The sequence below is a fragment of the Gymnodraco acuticeps genome, unplaced genomic scaffold, assembly GCF_902827175.1.
Source record: "Gymnodraco acuticeps unplaced genomic scaffold, fGymAcu1.1, whole genome shotgun sequence".
NCBI lineage: Eukaryota > Metazoa > Chordata > Actinopteri > Perciformes > Bathydraconidae > Gymnodraco > Gymnodraco acuticeps.
This window is the reverse complement of record NW_022989983.1, coordinates 2,544,003-2,564,571: the sequence shown is the minus strand read 5'-3', so window position 1 is coordinate 2,564,571 and position 20,569 is coordinate 2,544,003. Positions and strand designations below refer to the sequence as shown.

The 20,569-nt window shown below is 43.4% G+C and overlaps 1 protein-coding gene across 1 annotated transcript in view; it reads right to left on the bottom strand.

Annotated features, from left to right (window-relative positions):
- LOC117543764 (cadherin-4-like) overlaps positions 1-20,569 on the bottom strand; it is a 226,082-nt gene that overhangs the window by 61,123 nt on the left and 144,390 nt on the right. The window contains 1 exon segment of the mRNA XM_034212320.1: positions 13,311-13,493. Coding sequence (XP_034068211.1) covers positions 13,311-13,493 — 183 coding nt within the window.

Here is a 20,569-nt window from a genome sequence, read left to right as displayed (position 1 = left end):
CCAGGCTGAAGACTTTTCTTTTTGTCACTGCTTTTAATTGAACTATTCATATCTTAGACTGCACTGTAACTTTTATCCATGTACTTTTTCTTTTAATGTTTAATTGAACTATTCATATCTTAGACTGCACTGAAACTTTTATCCATGTATTTTTTTTCTTTTAATGTTTCTTTTATTATCTTTTCTTTTTAATGACTGATTTTAAATGCCATTTTCTTAATGTCTTTCATTTTTTGTAAAGCACTTTGAATTGCCTTGTGTTGAAAAGTGCTATATAAATAAACTTGCCTTGCCTTGCCTTGCCTTACCCTGAAATGTTACCCCGCGTTAACCAATCATCACTCCTCTCTGGTCACTTTCACTTTTCCATGGTACTGTGAGAGGACATCACTGTATTCACCTGTCTGTAAGTTACATCCGCAGGGAGATTCGGTTCAGTTGGATCACATAATGTAACGCAGTAACGCATCCATTTAAATCACAGTAACTATAACGGCGTTACTGAATGGGAATAGGTAACTAGTAACGTTATTAGTTACCGCAAAAGGTAGTTGCGTTACATTATCAGTTTGTAACGCGTTAGTCCCAACACTGGTCATGAGAAGGGAATGGTTTTACAAATAGTCACATACTGTAGGAGGTCTGTGAAAGAGAATCTGCACAGGGCTCAGCTTTAATATGCCTCAAGTGAGAGCCAGCGACAGCCACCGTCGCACACAGTTATCCCTGATATTCATAACGTCTGGGCCTCGCCACACGGCCATGCTGCTCCATTATGGATCAGAAACCGAATGGGAAATGAACCAAGCTCCATGGAGATTCTTCTGTACCGTCTCTTTCATTTGACGTCTTGTCCCATTCTGTCTGTGTTTGGGCTGCTGTCTATCTTATTACATTACATTACATTGCATTTAGCTGACGCTTTTATCCAAAGCGACTTACAATAAGTACATTCGACCAGGAAGACACAACCTTGAAGAAAACAGAATCATATAAGTATATCAGGTTTCATAGAGCCAAACATTTCAAGTGCTACTCAACTGGCTTTAGATAAGCCAGTCCTTTATTAGTATAAAAGTGCTTCGTTAATCGTTCTAACGCTCGAGGTGGAGTCGAAAGAGATGAGTTTTCAGTTTGCGCCGGAAGATGTGCAAGCTATCTGCCGTCCTGAGGTCAATGGGGAGCTCATTCCACCATCTTGGAGCCAGGATAGCAAACCCACGTGTTTTCGCCGATGGGAACTTGGGTCCCCCTCGCAGCGAGGGCGCAGCGAGTCGTTTGGCTGATGCAGAGCGTAGTGCACGCACTGGGGTGTACGGTTTAACCATGTCCTGGATGTAGGAAGGGCCAGATCCATTCGCAGCATGGTAAGCAAGTACCAGTGTCTTGAAGTGGATTCTAGCAGTTACCGGAAGCCAGTGAAGGGAGCGGAGGAGCGGAGTGGTGTGGGAAAATGTAGGAAGGTTGAAAACCAGACGAGCCGCTGCATTCTGGATGAGCTGCAGAGGTCGGATGGCACATGCAGGTAGACCAGCCAGGAGGGAGTTGCAGTAGTCTAGGCGTGAGATGACGAGAGCCTGGACCAGAACCTGAGTCGCTTTCTGAGTCAGCTGGGGACGTATCTTCCTGATGTTGTAAAGCGTGTATCTGCAGCAACGGGTTGTAGCAGCGATGTTTGCAGTTTGCTATCTCTTTCTGTCTCTCACACTCCTGCACTAACCTCCCATCAATGCTCCCAGTGGGAGGGACACAGCGAGACGAGCAAGAGTCTCCACCTGAGGAGCGTTTGTCTGCTCTGGTCCTGACACTGTTATTCTTCTCTACTTTCAAACAGGGTCAAATGAATCCTTGGAGTTCCTGAGGTTACCTGAGGTAATGCTTCTTTGAAGTGGATTTAAGGATAATAGAGTGGGGCTTTTTTTTTAGCTACACGATTTAGAGGGAACAACACTGAAAGCTTTTGGCGATGATGTTTTTCCATCCTCCAGAGGAGCTATTTTAATGTGATGTATAAGAGGAAAAGACAATCCAGTTATAGGTGAGTGTGAAAAGAGGGAAGAAGCTTAGAAGGCAACATCTGGGAAAGCGGAGGCATCCTCAAAAATATCTCTTTTAATGAACACCAGAGAGCCTTTTAAATTATATAAGTCTTAAATCCTCATATGGATCACAGATATCTGGAGGTTTTCCTTAAAAATATTGACCGCTTTCTGTCTCTTCCCTTTAACTTGAATAACCTCCAACTCCATCCTGTCTGTCATTCGTCGTTACGAAGAATACAGAAAGAAATTCCACCGCTTTTACATTTTGTATCTTTCTTATCTAAATAGATTAGATGCCTTCTCCAGCGTGCGTGCACACACGCGCACCTCCCTGCCTGCACACACGCGCACCTCCCTGCCTGCACACACGCGCACCTCCCTGCCTGCACACATGCGCACCTCTCTGCCTGCACACACGTGCACCTCCCTGCCTGCACACACGCACCTCCCTGCCTGCACACACGCGCACCTCTCTGCCTGCACACACGCGCACCTCCCTGCCTGCACACACGCGCACCTCTCTGCCTGCACACACTCGCACCTCCCTGCCTGCACACACGCGCACCTCCCTGCCTGCACACACGCGCACCTCCCTGCCTGCACACATGCGCACCTCCCTGCCTGCACACACGCGCACCTCCCTGCCTGCACACACGCGCACCTCCCTGCCTGCACACATGCGCACCTCCCTGCCTGCACACATGCGCACCTCCCTGCCTGCACACACGCGCACCTCTCTGCCTGCACACACGCGCACCTCCCTGCCTGCACACACGCGCACCTCCCTGCCTGCACACATGCGCACCTCCCTGCCTGCACACACACGCACCTCCCTGCCTGCACACATGCGCACCTCCCTTCCTGCACACACGCGCACCTCCCTGCCTGCACACATGCGCACCTCCCTGCCTGCAAATCGCGCACCTCCCTGCCTGCACACATGCGCACCTCTCTGCCTGCACACACGCGCACCTCCCTGCCTGCACACACGCGCACCTCCCTGCCTGCACACATGCGCACCTCCCTGCCTGCACACACGCGCACCTCCCTGCCTGCACACATGCGCACCTCCCTGCCTGCACACATGCGCACCTCCCTGCCTGCACACATGCGCACCTCCCTGCCTGCACACATGCGCACCTCCCTGCCTGCACACATGCGCACCTCCCTGCCTGCACACACGCGCACCTCCCTGCCTGCACACATGCGCACCTCCCTGCCTGCACCTCAGACCATTAACCAGACAGAGGAATGAAATGTAGGATCGGAAAAAGAGGGCAATTAGAAGGAGAACAAATATTAATGGCAGTTAAGAAGTGACTCACAAACCCAATTACAGCATTAGCAGGCAATTTAGATGAGCTCTGCGAGAGCCGAGAATCCTGTTGAAATGTACCAGCGGTCTCTCTGCATTAACAATGGCATTAATTCCCCTGATTCACAGTGCGGGGAGAAGAATAGAGCAAATACAGCCATTCTCTCCTCTAGAAAGAGATTCAGCGATAGGGAATGGAGGGGGCGGAGGCCGGCGTTCTCGTCTTACCCGCCCAAAACTCGCCGCAGACCTCTGGAGAGTCTCAACTCGTTAAATAGCACCATTCTCCTGCTCTACCCAAAGGCTTACCAACACACGGAAGATAGGTAAACCACCGGTCTACTATGGACAGAGAAATGTCCCACAATGTAATTACAGTGAAGACATGGTTGGCTGCTGGAAGGCTGACTAAAGGGAAAGACAGCGGCATCAAGAGAGAGATATGAAGGGTGGGGTGACGAGGAGCTTTCTGCAGCTCTGGCACTTTCTCTCTCCACCTACCGGTATTGTCAAATTGCATCCTTCAAACGAAGCTGCTGCCACAGACTCCCATCAGGGACACGCGGCCCTGACAGCGTGGCCAATCAGCAGCAGCCTGAGGCCAGTTGAAAGCCCTTCTGGTGTGCCTAAGGCTAGCGGGGTCCAACCAATCAGTTGGAGGCCAGGCTTGAAAGAAGGGGCCATGCTTGGCTCAGGGAGCTTTCGAAGGCTGCCAATGAGAGTCCAGACGGGAGCTGGAGAGGCTCGGGGGGAGGCTGCCAGAGGGGTCAGAGTGGAGGGGCAGACTGACAGTTATTTAGTGAGAGGCTGAGCTTTGTGTCACTCACAGCAGCACACAGCCTTTGTACCGCTGGGCTGGCTCTAATGGGACTGTCACTTTCTAATTGTCCGACTGGGGATGTTGGAGAATGACGAACACGCTCAAATACAGAGACAACAGAAAGGCACAAAGAGTACACAGACACAAACAAAAAGTGCAAGGATGTATACACATAGACACTCTTTTTATGCTGAAAGAGAATTGGGTTTGTGGGAAAATTCTCACAAGGCTGAGATGTACTACCTTGAACACTCAGCTAAGGCCTGAGGCTAATTTATATAATACACCTGGTAGGTTCCACTATGGGTGCATAATATCTAGATATATTTGCTTTAGACCATAATTGCTGTCCACTACTCTCTAACTTTGTCTGACAGCTTTGTTTGTGCCGGGCAGGTAGTGCAGTGGGTTTTTTGCTGAAGGGTGCTGGCGTCGGCTGGAAAGGAAGTTAATGAGAGAGCTGAAAGTAAAAGTTTGTGGGCCATAAAACTGAAACAGAGAGATAACAAATCTTTACATTTCTGTAGAGCTGGGGGAACCTGCCGAGAACAAAAGCTACTGTTTTTCAAATTGCTGAGTCATTTATTCCAAGGTTATTATTAAGGAACGGTGGGATAACATTATCTCAATGCTTACAAACGATATTCCAGTTTTACCTTTACTAAAAGAGATCTTAAAAAGTAGCATGAAAACCTCTTCTTGTACAGTAGCATTTACAGAATTTGACCAACCCTTATTATGGCCATCTCTCCATTTGAAAAGGCCCTATTGTGCTCATTTCAAGGTTAACTTACTGTATGTACTTTGTGCCTCTACTGAGTGGAGTCTACTGTGACCTGTCTCCGTGCTTTAATGTTCAACAATCATCTCTGACCCAAACCATGTTCTGAACAGTGAATAATATGAACTGCTACCATCTAATCGGAGATACAGGGTCCCACGATTCAATAAAGTCAGACTGAAGCACTCGTTTGTGCATCAGTCAATCCTCACAGTAAACACAGAGCTAAATCAGATCAAATGCACGCTGAAGGCTCTTTGAGCAGCTTTTCTCTCACTGATTGTGCTGTTATGTTAAATGTTTGTTGTTTGTGTTTCATGTATTCGTGTCTGGATATTTGTCTGTTGATGTTGGACATGGAGCTGCTGTGACGCAAGTCAAATTTCAGACCTGATCTGACAAATAAAGTAATATAGCATCGTATTTATTTCTCTCACACTGTCTGTTCTGCAGCACCTCTTTTCACCCTGTGTCTGAAACCAGAGCCCAGGCTGCTCTGATCGGTTAGCTGGACAGCTTTGTCGTGATTGGTCCACCGCTTAGAGATGCCGCGCCCCTTGGCTTATCACATACTAGCCAATAGCATAGAAGCAACTTCGGGAGTTTAGCCTTTGCAGAATATTGACATGCTCAAAACCGCAGCTTGAATCTTTTCGTTACAGTTTGTGTTTCAATCATAATTTTTTGAGTGTTTATTTGACCGCTCTTCACTTTCTTTAGACTCAAGTTGTTTCTTAGGATTTTTGCATACCTTCACCTGCTTACCCGTGTATTGAACCCTGCATTCAAATAAAAACATTTTATTTCAATAGTCTGTTTTTGAGTCTTGCAATTGAGTCATGTGTCTGCTGGTGCTGCCGTGAACCTGATACAAGTTCAGAATTATCAAAAAATGTGTGAGGAAGAAATAAAATCAATAATTTGCTAGAGCTGAAAACCGCACCTTGCTTTCCAGACCGCTCCAACTACAGAGGTTGTACTCTTGTTGTAGTTTTAGTTAGACAGTACTTCATCAGGAAAAAGTCAAATATGTGGGACAAGATTAAAGGAAACTTTATTCCTGGAGACCTTGTTGTTTTTGTGGATGAGTCAGCAATAAGAAGCTCCTGGATTCTGGGACACGCTCTGAGGATCGTGTCAGGAGAAAAAGGAGTGAGGGGTGTCCCGATTTAAACCAGAACGAGACACGTCAACAAACTCGGTCTGCTTATGGAAGCTGACAGCTTAACTGACAGAAAGACGCTGCACTTAGACTTGATAAACGACACTTAGCTGAGATGTTATGACTAACAGATTGCATGAACTAGAGCTAAGTGGCTCTATTGGCATTAAGTGCTATCTTATAAGAACTTACAGACTGAATTGAGTCATTTTGAGGAGCTGTAAAGTTTATGGTTAATTAAATGATAATCTTTACCTTCTGTCAATACACACGGGAAATGATTTGTTCATATTGTACAGCTGAGTCATGAAGATTGGGGTGGTTTAGTACGGCATACTTTTTTGCCTTTACTCATGTTTTTTTTCTGTTTGATTTCATTGTGACAGAATTATACAACGAGTCCTCTGCGTTTACATACTGCAGACATTTGGGCAAAACACGTGACACATGTTCCTAAAGAAGAAGCTCTTGGTACAATCGTGAAATGACGGAGACAACTGAACCAGAAGAGTGAATCACAGCAGAATCCAAACAGCTTGAACCCAATGAATCCACAGAGTTCTGCTGTTGCAGAGTCAAACTCCCCATGATATGTAACACGTTCACACCTTTGAGTATAAGCGCAGAAATCTTGTAAGTTCTGACATCATGTCAACATGTCCTGTTCAAGACTTTCCCCTCGCTAAAAATAAACAGTGTTAACACGGGGTGATATGACTCCTGACAGCACTTCACTTATGGACAGTGCGACCAGTCATATCATTCTATATTTGAATGCACAACTTCAAAACTATTGAGAAAGAACATCACGTCTGAGACCACTGGAAATCATACTACATTACTTTACATGTCACTTGTTAGACGCTTTTATCCAAAGCGACTTACATACTCAATACTGTGGGCAATCCCCACAGGAGCAATTTGGGGTGAAGTGTCTCAGGGACACAATGCTGGCTGCAGCGGGACTCAAACTTACTATCCCCTGATTCGGAGTCCAGCACACTATCCACTGAGCCACAGCCGCCCTACATACTACCATATGAAAGAGTAACAGCTCCCTGCGAATCGATTTGTTTAATCAGACAACAGATGATTTTGAGTAAATAACTACCTGCCGCAAAGAGCGTTTGTTTTCAGTTTATTTGTTGCTTGTCTATTTTTCATCAGGATTACAAAGAAATGACAGGTTTGAATTTCATTCAACTTGGAGGAGCATGCTCCCAGAAAGTAGCCGTTACATGGAGCTTTTGTTTGACTTTGCTTAATGTCTTTATTGAACAGAGAACATGCATGAAATACATTAATCTCAAAATGCAAGATTTGAGCTAATAGCTATTTCCATACAGTATGCACTCCTCTGGCATTAACAAACACTTAAAACACAGGTAACATGCATGCATCATTTGACATGTATGGAGCGGCCTTGGCGGTGGTATTATGCTATAGGTTAGTGAAGATTCATGGATGGATGTTCATGCATTAGCCATGCCTTTGTTGTTTGTCCTGCACTTCCATCACTGCTTCCTTCAGAAGAGGAATGTGAGTACAATTGCTTTCCAAGCGTTATATAAGTAATTGATGGAAAAACCTTTATTATTCGGCCGAAGACTTTTATTAAGTGTAGATACATTTTGTCTTGAATAATGTAATCAACTGTACTGGTGTTCTTTTTGTGCTACTACCTGGAAACACCCATACACAAACACACACATGTGCAGCCACACACACAAACTAGACACTCGGGCACTATGAATTTCAATGCACAAGGGACGCAATACAACTGCAGAGAAAACAAGCCGATCCAAAAAGCATATTACAAGCTCATTATAAGCTGTAATGAAATACACGGTGCAATATGAGGTTGTAAATAAACCTCCGTGTGTTCATTTTGCGTACCAAGCTAAATCATTGAGTTAACGTGCCAAACAATAAAACCAATAAAGCGCCAGGTATTCCTCCTGTTTCTTAAGTAAGTAGCAAGTTTGTGCAAAGTTTACTTGAGAGGTGACAAACTTAAACATTTGTTTTGGTTTTGTGTGCATATGTTCGCTTTTGATAAAAATCCCTCTAAATGTGGAGCCCCCGGATATTGTGTCTGTGACACATTCAACACTGCATTGCACCTTATTATATTACCCATAAGCACAACCATAATGAGCTATTCAAAAATAACGAGGTGAACCAAATCATACTGACTTTAATCGGCCGGTTCACCTTGAGACCTTTATTTTTCTACAAGAATGTGAATGTATGATAAAGACTAAATTACACATACTAGTGAGCTCCATGGAAAGGACATGGAGTCCTGCAGAGACGAGAAGAAACTGCAAACACAGACTTTTGTCTTTGGTCTTTCAGCTTTGGAATCATTTAATAGTAAAATATCTATCCACAACGGGCTCAATTATTTTCAGCTCGCATCGTCCGTTTCCTTGTCCTAACCGTGAGTCAGAGAGGGAGCCAGTGTTTGAGGCCTGGGTAAATGAAAGAAGGGCCTTTTCTCTCCTATATTCAGACTGCTTTCCATCAGTTGTGCCTCATTGGCCCAGTGTAGGTGCTGCAGGAGACGGTCGAGATGAGAATGCCACAAATGGCCTGAAACTAATGTTGGCCTCGCTCACCCTGCAGATTTACAGCACTACCCAAAGACTTTCTGTCTTCTCTTTTCTTTTTTTACATCTCAGCCTGTCCCCTTTCTCCCTTTTCCATTTCCCCCCTTTCCCCGCTGTGGAGTTTCTCAAAAATAAGTAGTTTATGCCACTACATCAGAATCCATTTAAGTCTAGCTCTCCATTTCCGCCGCACTTGCATCTGTCATGTCAAATAGCGTGACAGGGAAAGCTTCGATGCATATTGCATTTGAGCACAATAGTAAATCAATGGCATCAAAGCTGCGCCACTTGTGGTTTGTCATGACTGAATTGCACATGTCAAGGTGAAAATGGCCAGCAGGGGATTGGCACTGTTGGTGTGTCTGACTGAGAAAGAGCTTCTTTTTTTCCTTTGTTTGGAGGAAGTGAAATTAGCTTTCAGAGTCTGAACCAGAGTATTTTCATGTGAGCCATAAGAGCTGTGATGACGATGGTAGCGCCATAATACGATGGCACCTCAATAGTGCTATAAATATGACATAATGACAACGAATGAATTAATGAAAGCTTTATGATCATATGAATTAATATTTACAATTAAATCAGCAGAGACTTTCTTTTGTATGTGGAATTGGATTTGCCCAGGATTATTGAAATACCCTACAGCAGCAGAGCCACATTAGCCTCCCCTTTAAACTCCGTGACATAATGGCTGCTCTTTCTCCACTAGCAGTGAATCAAAGAGAAACAGCACTACCGCTCCTCCGCACACGTCATTGGGCCCGCCATTTGAGCCTTTTGATGCTTGCTAATTACACTTCGAGGGTTAATTGGCTTTTTTCAAACCCGGAGAACCCGACTGTTTGATGGCTGGAGTGTAGAAACACAGGTGAAGATAACTCAAAGAGTATACCGCAGCGCAGGAGAGACGCTGTGTCCTAAAATGAAATGCAAAAGGTTGTTCTTGGCCTCTTCTGAGAGCAGCCAGAAAGAGCACGAAATCCACACCGATGTCTCCTCGGCTGCCTGTCAGAATGGAGAGTTGTGTTGCGGAGAGACAGCATGAGTCACAATCCCCATGGTGCACTGCTTTCAGCTACGACTGAGGGCTGACACACCTATATTGTGCTCACATACAGTAGCGCTGGAAGATGCGCGCACACACACACACACACACACACACACACACACACACACACACACACACACACACACACACACACACACACACACACACACACACACACACACACACACACACACACACACACACACACACACACACACACACACACACACACACACACACACACACACACACACACACACACACACACACACACACACACACACACACACACACACAAAGGAAGCCCTTGAGGTTTAATCCAACCATCGAACACCCGACATGTGAAAGGGGGGATGAAAGAGGGTCCATTTCTCCAGCAGGGCAGCACAATTAGGTGCCTCCCCTGACACTCCACGGTCCGCTGTGTGTGTGTTTTGTGCGAGCTTGAGTGTTTCCTTCTTTGGTGGAAAATCTGTCCTCTTGCCGACACATTGGTGAAAGGCGATTTCCGTAATCCGGGAGTGTAAGCCTCGCTGTACAAATGGGCGTAAGGGACTTTGTGTGTGTATGTCAGTGTTTATATGTGTGTGAGAAATGCCAGCAGAAAGCTGCACGTCTGTCTGGGCGTCTGATAAGAGGCATCGAGTGAGGAGAGTTTAGAGGAGCAGCACACAGCTCAGTGTGATGCCTTCATGGGAAACTTGCTTTAGATTCTTCTTACTTCTAATGTTTGCTGTTACATACATGCATGTTGGGTAAAACCTTTTTTCTTTATTGTGAGAATTGTGAATAATCTGCAGGGCAACATTAAATCCCTTTTAAAATATTCATATGTACTTATATGTAGTTACTGTCAGAATACTTCTACATCCTTTTAAGTCAATTTCAGTAAGAATTAATTATTTATTGCAGTCTATACATTTTAATTATGGCTGTCGAATATGCATCCAATTCTTTGATATTTTTCCCTGTGTGCTGTATTTTCATAATTCGTTGCATAATTCAGGGGGGAAATGATGTTGGAATGCTATAATCTAAATCCCTATTGACTACCTTCCCAACGTTTGATGACAATGACTATTTGTACTATAAATAGTGCAGATTTTCCACTGTAGCGCCATTTAGTTTCTCTTTGCTGCTCTTTCCATTGAGACTGGCAGAGCAGACAAGGGGTGTTTCTCAATCTCGAGTAAAGCTGCTCCAGAGCCACTATTTCAAGCATACTACGCCATCGAGTGCCGCCAATGGTACAGTACTGTTCCAATGTCCAGCATACTTGGAATTCTACCGAGCCCGGCGTACTTCGTTTGGAGACATGTGTAGACTCCGCGGTCTTAAAATCCCCACAATGCTTTGCGCACGGACCAATTTCCCCAAATCTGTGGCGGAAAATGTAAGGCGGGGCCTCTCATATGACGCACACCTGCCCACTTGCTCGCCTGTTCCATTCTTCGTTTTCCGAGGCTAAGTATTCTTGCCTCGCTTCTGAAGCAAGACACTTGGAAGACATGTGCTACCAAGCAGGCAAGCAAGCGTACTCGACATTGAGAAACACCCAGAGGTATTCATGTTCAGGCAGCTAATGAAGGCCAAGTGAGTGTCTAACTGGAGGTGAACATATGTTCCTGTCTTTAATCTTGAATCTACACAGTGACGAAGCTGCATATGATGTAACAGATTCTGCCCAGGAACCTTTCTTACATCCTTTCTTAGTCCAAGCATCAGGCCCAACATTTCATTCATTGCTAAGGTAGGACATTCAAGTTGTTCTACTTTTCATTACAGTATAAGAAGTCTGTATCTTAAGATGATATTACTACAAGATGGAGTGGCTTTAAACGTTCAGACTGCGTTTAAATGGACATGTATAAATAGTTTTTGATGTCTTTAGAGTGTCCCATTGATGTGTCTGCACATGTAAACACCATATCCTACTTTCAGAAAACAGGAGAAGCCATGTTTATGTAAAACCTGAATTTGATTGCCTCAGTACTCCGCGAGAAACGAATAATAATCATCATCATCATCACCATCTACTGTCATACTAACAAGCAGTCTCTATTGTTCATCATTATAATAATATAGTACAATAACATATTGTTGTTGGTGACTTCATAAATACACAGATATTGTGTATTTTTCATCTGTAACTTGTAATGTAATGACAGGGAATATACTGACTGAACGTGAACAAGTTAAATTGTAAAACATTGTATTTGTTTTTCTCATTGTATCCCCCTTAGGTATCATCTGTTTTGTAAAGGAACTAAAATGAGTATTACACCCTGTTAAAAAAAACCTCCTCTCTCAGAGGATTGAAGATGTATAAGTGTAACCTATCTCTTCTTTATCTACAGAATAAATGCATACGAAATGCATGAGAAAAAAAAAAAGATTTAACTAGATGTTTTTAATTGAATGTATTGGATCATAATCCCATGTAAACTGTCCGTCGACACTGTTCATACACTTAACCCCTTGAATACTGTTAAAGGTGGGGTAGGTCATTTTGGAGAAACCAGCTCGAGTGAGCTAGAATTTGAAAATACACAGCCGGAAAAAATCTGCCACTTCCTTACAGAGCCCCTCCTCCAACACACACGAACGCGCACATGACCAATGAGGGCACGAGATAAGTTTGTGCACAGATGGAAGGCTGACAGGCAGGTAGGCCATCCAGTTATTTTAGCCGGGCCGGCTCAGATGATTGGTCGTGCTTTTTACAGCGCTACAGCTTCCACAGGTGACATTATTTTATGGATTTTTTGTCAAAGCACTTCAGATATTCCTTGCTATCGGGATGTTAAGAGCATTCCATGGAATATAACACAAAGTGTATCTCGAGCCGGTTTCTCAAACGTACCTACTCCATCTTTAAGCAATGAATACTTCTTCTAATACTTAATGTATTGATATGTGCACATATTAGTATAAAATCATTAGCATCTTTCATAGCAAATCAAACAAATATAGTTAACTACTTTGATAACGAAAACACTAAAGCATTTTTCAACACTTATTGATCTGTAAAAGTGTTTGGTCTCCCCAGCCTCAAAACAATATGGATGCCATGATCACCCATCAATTCAGATCTCCAAATGGATGCACTGTGATGTGAAAAACACTTAAGCCAGCTTTATTAACAGGTGCAGGAACACCACACTGAGAGAGAATACTCCTGAGTAATCCATAGATCTATTTTTCTGAAACCAAGCATGAAGTGCATATTTGTGTGCTTTCCAAGCGAGGATGATTTTTCCCCTGTCTGTGGCACCCAGAGGCAGAGCAGACAAATCACCTGGCATCAGGACTTACATCGGAGACAAGAGCAGCGCTTTTAGCCTGCTGGGTGTGCTTGATAGAAAATAGCAGAACGTTGTGTCTCTTGGCCTCATGGTGATTATAAGAAATATGACTCTTATATACCCACTCTTCTCCCCTTGTCTACCTATCTTAGCGTTTCCCTTAGCAAAGTTATAAAAGTGTTGTCATGTGTGGTGTTTGATGGAATTATTCAAACTGTCACTCACTCTGACAAGCATGTGAGGGAAGGGTCCTCGGGAGTTTTCAGGCACATTGATAGGCGGGATGACCCAGTCTCTCTTCTGTCGCCTTAGCCCATTGACGGAGGAGCTCCTCTGATGTTTTCGTGTGAACTTGATAACTCGGGGTTGGGAGTCCCAGGCTCTTGACAGCATTTCTTCAATGCCAACCTGAAAAGAAAAACATAAACATTTAATAAGATGCTCCATCTCGCATGTTATTATATTACGAATGCCATGTTGCTGCGACAGGTTGGAAGATGAAGCTATAAAGTGTTGAAATAAATTCCCTCTTTTTCCCTCTGCCAAAATTGAAAATGTAATTCTGGATGTCACGCTGACAATGAGCCCGTTTTGGACAGGGTGACAAACACAAGGACATTTTTCTGAATACGGCTGAATCACATTTCATGAGGCTTTTGGCAGGACACTCTTAAGACCTCCCCGAGGCTACATGGCTGGGTTCTGTCCACAGAGGTGCCGTGCTTTGTCTGCATCCCCGCATAGATTTTTGGAAACAAATCTGACTTTTTTTTTAGACTGAATATAGGAAGGAGACGTAGCTTAGCCACCGTTTCTTGACACACAGGTTTGAAACCTTGGCGTTTTTAACAATCTTGTTTTTTGGATCCAACAGTGACCATGGTTCAATTCTTTAGGTCAGGGGTTTTCAAAGTGTGGGAATGTGAGCCTCCCCTCAGAGAACATAAGAACAGCCGCGCCTCCCCTCCCAATTATTATTGCTATTATTATTATTATTATTGCTATAATGCAGGGGTATTCAATTGCATTTCAAAGAGGTCCAGTAAGAGAAAATGTCATGCTCTGTTTTCGCTGTCTACCTTCCGCCATTTGAAATTACTCCGACTGTTCCTCTCCTCTTAGGTGATCAAAATATAACCCTCATGAACAAAAAAACACACTTGTTGTGACCTGTTGTTTCACATTGGCTCCCTTTTTCAGACCTGAAGGTTGCTGCGTGTGCCTATCCCTGCCCTCTCTGCCCTGCTTTAGACAGAAAACAATGTTACACTTTTCCCAAGGAAGGCCTAGCATCAGATAGAACAGGTGTTGATGAAATACCAGTGTAATCACAAGGCGAGCAGCAGAGACTTCTCTGCACTTTTGTTTGGATGTGGATACTTCTTATTTCTAAAGTTGAGGTACCAACTGCATCATACAGCACTGCGGTATTATGGGAAACCTTTGTGGGAACGTATGGGTGTTTTGCAATGACTCCCTCCAGCTACAGCTGCAGAGAGAAGATTGTGTTAACTCATCTTTCCTGGTGAAAGGAGGGTTAGAAGGGTGTGTAAAAGACTGAGTGTTTTTCCCCCATATCCTCGATGGTGTCCTCCTGTGTAAAATGGTTGTATTGCTGTAATCCACCTAATCCTATTGTTGTCTCTGCCTCCCCTGTACACACACAAACACACACACACACAGTATGTGCTGCTGTCACCTGAAGCACAGCTCATCCCACCTGGAACACAGAGAACGTGTGCAACACAAGCAACTCTGGAAACGTCCCCATGCCAAAACAAAGGCCGGCAGTTCATCATATCAATACAGGCTACACCTGCTTTGCCTGAGAGAGAGGCAGAGTGGAAACTGCGCCTGAGCAAATGCAGGGATTACTTTCCATCTGTTTTGTTTTAACTCTTCACTCACAGCTCAGAGGATTGGACTGTCTGGACCTCTGAACAGTCGAGTGTTTGCAGCGGGCAGCCGACCGGGTGGATGGTTAGAGGACAGAGAGAGGAACCAGGGGACCAGATGTGTTTCCCAGATAAGATAACTCTCGTTCTGGCTCCACTCATCCAAAACACTCACAGGTACCAACTGGCACGTGGGTGCAGCCAGAGCCCTCCATGGGCGGCAGGGGGAATTAGTCTGTGAATCTAAAGCTGTGTTTGATCAATCGAAACAAACAAGGGAAAACAAACATGTTTTAAAACAAGAGAGGATAAACAACACTCTCTATGGCAGAGGATGATGAATCATTAGGACTGTCGCCATGTCAGTGCATACGGACACATATCTGATAGCACTCCTAGCTCACTCCAGTGTGCTGCCCAATGACTGAGTCCGTATCAGATTTCTCTATCTGCGGAGAAACACAATTAATGAATACTTGCTCCGTACACCAACCAGCGCTCTGACGTATGCAGCCCATCAGGCCCGACGATAACGAGGTCGAAGCATCCTATTGGTCGAGCCACAACATTCCTTTGAAAATGTTGCCAAGACAAGAAAACGAATAAGAGAGAGGGTGAGGCAGGGAGACAGTGAAAAGGAGACGTCCTTTATTGTGAGCCTGCGTGTGGATGATATCGACTGCATGTGACTGTCACTATCAAACAGCATGCCAGATGACAGGCTGTTGGCATCGTGACAATACCAGAATTACAAAGGGAAGAAAGAAAAAGTGGAAAAACCTCTCCGTGGGCTGCCGTAAATCTAGATGCTTATTACGCTTTGGAGATTTACTGTCTGAATGTGTGTGTATGAATCCAGTTGGTGCATAGTGTTCAACCATGCCTGTGTGCACATATGGGAAATCGTGTGAGCGGCTGACCTTGATGCAGGCATGTGGGCGAAATAATGCATCAACATATGTGCGGGTGTATTTGTCTGCGTGTGTCCCAGTGTGTGTATGTGCGTGAAAACATGACAAGGAGTCGGTTAGTGTGTCCCCGATGCACCGGCGGCTCCTGAGACCCAGAGGCAGCGGGGCCAGCTGGCAGCTCCCAGGCAGGCGGCACATTGCTGGGGCATTCTTTAGCCCTGCAGCCCCCGGCCCTGGAGCCGACATCTGGAGGTTATCAGTCTGACAAACAGGCAGAACTATACAAAAAGAGTGTGTGCTCATCTCCCATTCTCTGTTCATTGGGGCTCTGAAACATTTGAAGGAGGTTTTTTTTATGTCTTTAGTGTTGCAGTTCCCTTTGCTGGTTCGCTATGATAACAAAAAGAGATCACAGTGGTAGTCTTCAGAAAAGCAATTGTTCTCCCATGAGATCCTCTTTCAAAATTTTTTTTTTACTTCAAGTCTTCAAATTCTCATAGCTGCCGTTTGCCTGTTGAGATTTGCAGCTTTCCGGAGAGGATTGTCAACAAAATCAGGCCATAATCACAGAGTTTAAGCACACCGCAGAAGTGCAACCATCCAACCCTGCCGGTGTTGCTTTTCCACGACCAGCAGACCCCAGGGTCCTACGTTCCACCCTGCTGCCGGCCTTCTCCGTAATCTACCTTGAACAGGTGAGGCTGTTTGGGGAGAGTGCGGTAAAAATGCAAATTAAATAAGCACTAAAACCCACTCTGGCAACCAGTCGACTCCAAATCCAGTGGTGCATAACTGATGGGCTGTAAGCTGGTGGAGAAGGCAAATCAACGTGCCATGAAATCAGTACGAGTAGGAGAGCACTCAACGAGAGGCCCTACCTGTGTGGGGCGCGATAGCCTGAATACATAGAAACTGCGGAAAGGGCTTTCAGGCCAAAGATGCTCCACACTTCAATTGCTGTGGTATTGTACACTGGGAAATTAATACTAAAATGAGATGGTTGATCATTCCAAGTATGCTAATTCCTGTGAAAACAGCGCAGTGAGAAACTAAGCCAGTTATTAAAATCAATCAATGCACTCACGGCTGATACACAACAAAGCAAGCAGAGCGAGAGAGAAAAAGCCACTGTATATTTGTGTTGATGCCAATTCATCTGAGTAGAGATAAATCAAGCTTACCATTTGTCACACTACAACAGTTTTCTGCACACATTATCTGTCTAAATGAGCTGCAAATGGAGTCTTTTAAATACCGTGAGAGAAGAGGATATCCTGAGCTGTTCATATACACTGCCACGTTGATACTGCTGACATAGGGTTGTGGTTAGGTTATGCAATTATGATAACCTCCAAATTACTTTCAGAACATTGTGAGGGGCTCAGATAACATCTACTCGCCGTGTGTGTGTGTTTAACAAACTGGGTAAGACAAACTACATGCAATCGTGTTTGTGTGAGCTGTACTTTATGTCGGTTCAGAGCTAAATAGCCACATATTGCATGCTAACTAGGTTAACTAACTAAATATGGTAAACATTGAACTTTAGCATAGTCTTTGTGAGAAGTTTAGCTGATGTTAATATTTCACTCCAGGAACTGCTGTGATACATATTCTTCTTGTCGCTGTTCCCAAGTAAGTATGCACCCCAGCTCACTATCGCTGTAACATATTAAGAAGATCTTAATATCAAATTATCAAAGTTTTTCCAAAGGTCAAATGTTCAATATATGCTTCCCTGGATCATTAACTTGAAATCACCTTCAGCTTGTAGCCTACTGATGGCGCACTCATTGATTTACAGATTCATATTGGCAGGCATGAGAATTTGTATTGACTTTATACATTGATATTATTCTAACTGTACGGAGGCTCAGTCACTGGTACATTTGTATATACAAAGCCATGTTAGGGAAACTTCCATCTTATATCTGCTCCCTGATCTCACGGAAAATTGTAAGTGGCTACTGCCTGAGATCGAATGCTGTGGTTTGATTAAATGTGCCAACTGCTAGGACTGTCTTAGGGAAGACAGCTTTTAGATGCGCAGCTCCTCTGTCTTGGAATAGTCTGCAATTGAAATGGAAACTGAACAATCTGGTGCCACTAAATGTTTTTAAAGCTTGGTTGGATGCTACTCAATCGGAAGCTATTGGTACCTGTTTATGTGGATAATTATGTAAATGATGTATGATGTCCTTTGGTTGTTCTATTCATGTTTTTATGTTTCATGTGGAACTACTTGAGCAGGTCTCCCTTGAAAAAGAGATCAATGATCTCAATGGGATTTATCTGTATAAATAAAGGTTTGAAATTAAATGAAATTAGATATTGGTTGAATGGATTTGTACTATTCAAACTGCATTTGAAATGTGAGACTCTTACTTTTTCTATTTGAATAGCCAACACAGCCCTTGTGAATATCTTATAATGTTAGTTTATATGAAGAGACACAAACTCAAAACTAGGGAGCAACTTTGAGAGGGTGTAGCTCAGGAATGGTTCATTTGAACAAGGTTCAACTCACTGTGTTTGTGTGTCTCCTGTTTTAAATCCAAACATTGAAAGTGCACGGTGTAGAAAAACCTGTTTGCATAGGCCTATGGGAACATATCGACATAGGAACATATTGATGACCCTATTCTGTGTTTCTGCTAACGATTAGTGTTTTTCATCTCAATCGAACTAACTGCAAAACTGAAGAAGCAGGACAAGAGGTCAGCAGGACACAGGAAGTCCACATGGGCTGAAACAACATGTCCTTGTGAGTGAGAGCCTTTTCTGAAAGGCTGTCAGACATTATACCAGGTTACAGATTAAACCACTCTGCTCTGTATGAAATGACTTTCCCATTGTTATCAATGTCAAACGAAATGTTCGGTACATCTCACTAAATGTTAAGCAGCGTTCAAAATATAATAAATAATAATATAATATAATAAAAATAGAGTCAGTCGGAGGAAAAGGGTCTGCCGCTAAACTACGATCACTTAGAAATGACATCCTTCCCACTCAAGTCATAACTAGTATAACTTAGGACAAACTGTTTTAAAGGGGGAATTTCCAGTCTTGTGGAGGTTGTCACTCAATTTCACTCAATTGCTTAAAAGTCATACAGTTTTGATGATCCAGGTCCATCAGAAAAGGAAGTATTGGACTGTATAAACGAATGAATAATCAAACTCAAAGACCAACCAAAGTGCTTTTTGGTTCAACCCGGTCCCTGTATCAAATGATCCTGCAGCACACATTTCATTTTAATAATTAAATGTTTTAATGACTTTGTTCTTAATGAAACAGGAATTCATTTCATCCCTCCTCAGGGCGTACCCACAGATTGAAACTATATTTGACTTGACGCAGTACCAATTATTTATACCATCCGAGGAAAACAAGAGTAGTGTGTTGTGACAGGGACGCATGTAAACAGCATTCAGGCAGAAACACGTAATGTACTGTACGTGTAAAAGCTTGTTTTCAAATTTCCATGTGATTAGAGGAAACACATTTATTTCTTGTTTAGTTATTGAATATTTCTCCGGCTCCATGATGTGGGGAACATTATTATACAGCGAAACTACATCACCTGGTCCTCGCAGACTCCGGCAGAGTGGAACATTAGCTCAATCAATGTCAATTATTTCCCAGTCTCCATTATTGCACTACCAGGAGTGGGCAGAATGTTAATCCCTACTCTGCAATTGCTTTAGCTACATGAGTTTCAGGCTTTTTGTCATGATTAGAAACATGACTGAACATTAAGCCCAATGGCGTGCAACAAGTAGTGGAGGAAAAATGATAATGGGTGACTCGCTCTAACAAAGTGCAGCTCGGTTGTAACAGCGGCTGTACAGTACATTCACTACCCTGTGTGGTTTTACAGTCTCTGTTAGCTAGCAGGGCCTCGGCAGCAAATGGAGCCATGTCTTGAATTGTCACGTACGAAGAAGTGTTGTGAAAATCCTGAGAAATAAGCAGCGTTAATGCTCCTGATCAGATTCATTTAGGACGCTTCTTTACACGTTCTAGAACAAACAATGAAGCATATCTAATCAGGAGATAACTAACTTTAGCATCAGGGTTTAATAGCATTTCTTACTGAATCCAAATCCAGTTTCAAATCCTATTTCCCAAGCTAAATCCTTTTGGAATATGTTAATCAATTATAATTAGGTTACGCTTCCAACACCTGCAAGTAGCTAAAGGTGAGAGGATCAAAAACAAGGATTTGTAAACAAAACCTTTGATGGTTGATTAGGCAGGGAACAGTTTCAATACTGTGTGATTATTTAATTGGAAATGACAGATTGAAGCAATAACCTCTACACCTTATTTTCACAAGGTACTTGTTAAAATATTAAATCAGATGTGAATACATTTCTCCTCAAATTGATGTGACGTGGTCAGCTAGATCACTTCTCGAGAGGAGGGTATCCGCTGTCTTGATGATATACAGAAAATTTTTCTCATGTGCCTCAGGGAGGGATTTGTTTGTATTACATTTAACAGATCCATGCATAATTATTCTTTGTACAGTATTTTATCAGGATGGTTATAAATTATCCTGCTTTTATCACTATCAAAAACATGAAAGACCATTTTTATGTTGTGAACATGAAGCTAATTCTAGAGACTTAACAAAGTTGATTTGTAGTAAAGTTCTGCATCAAATCATGTA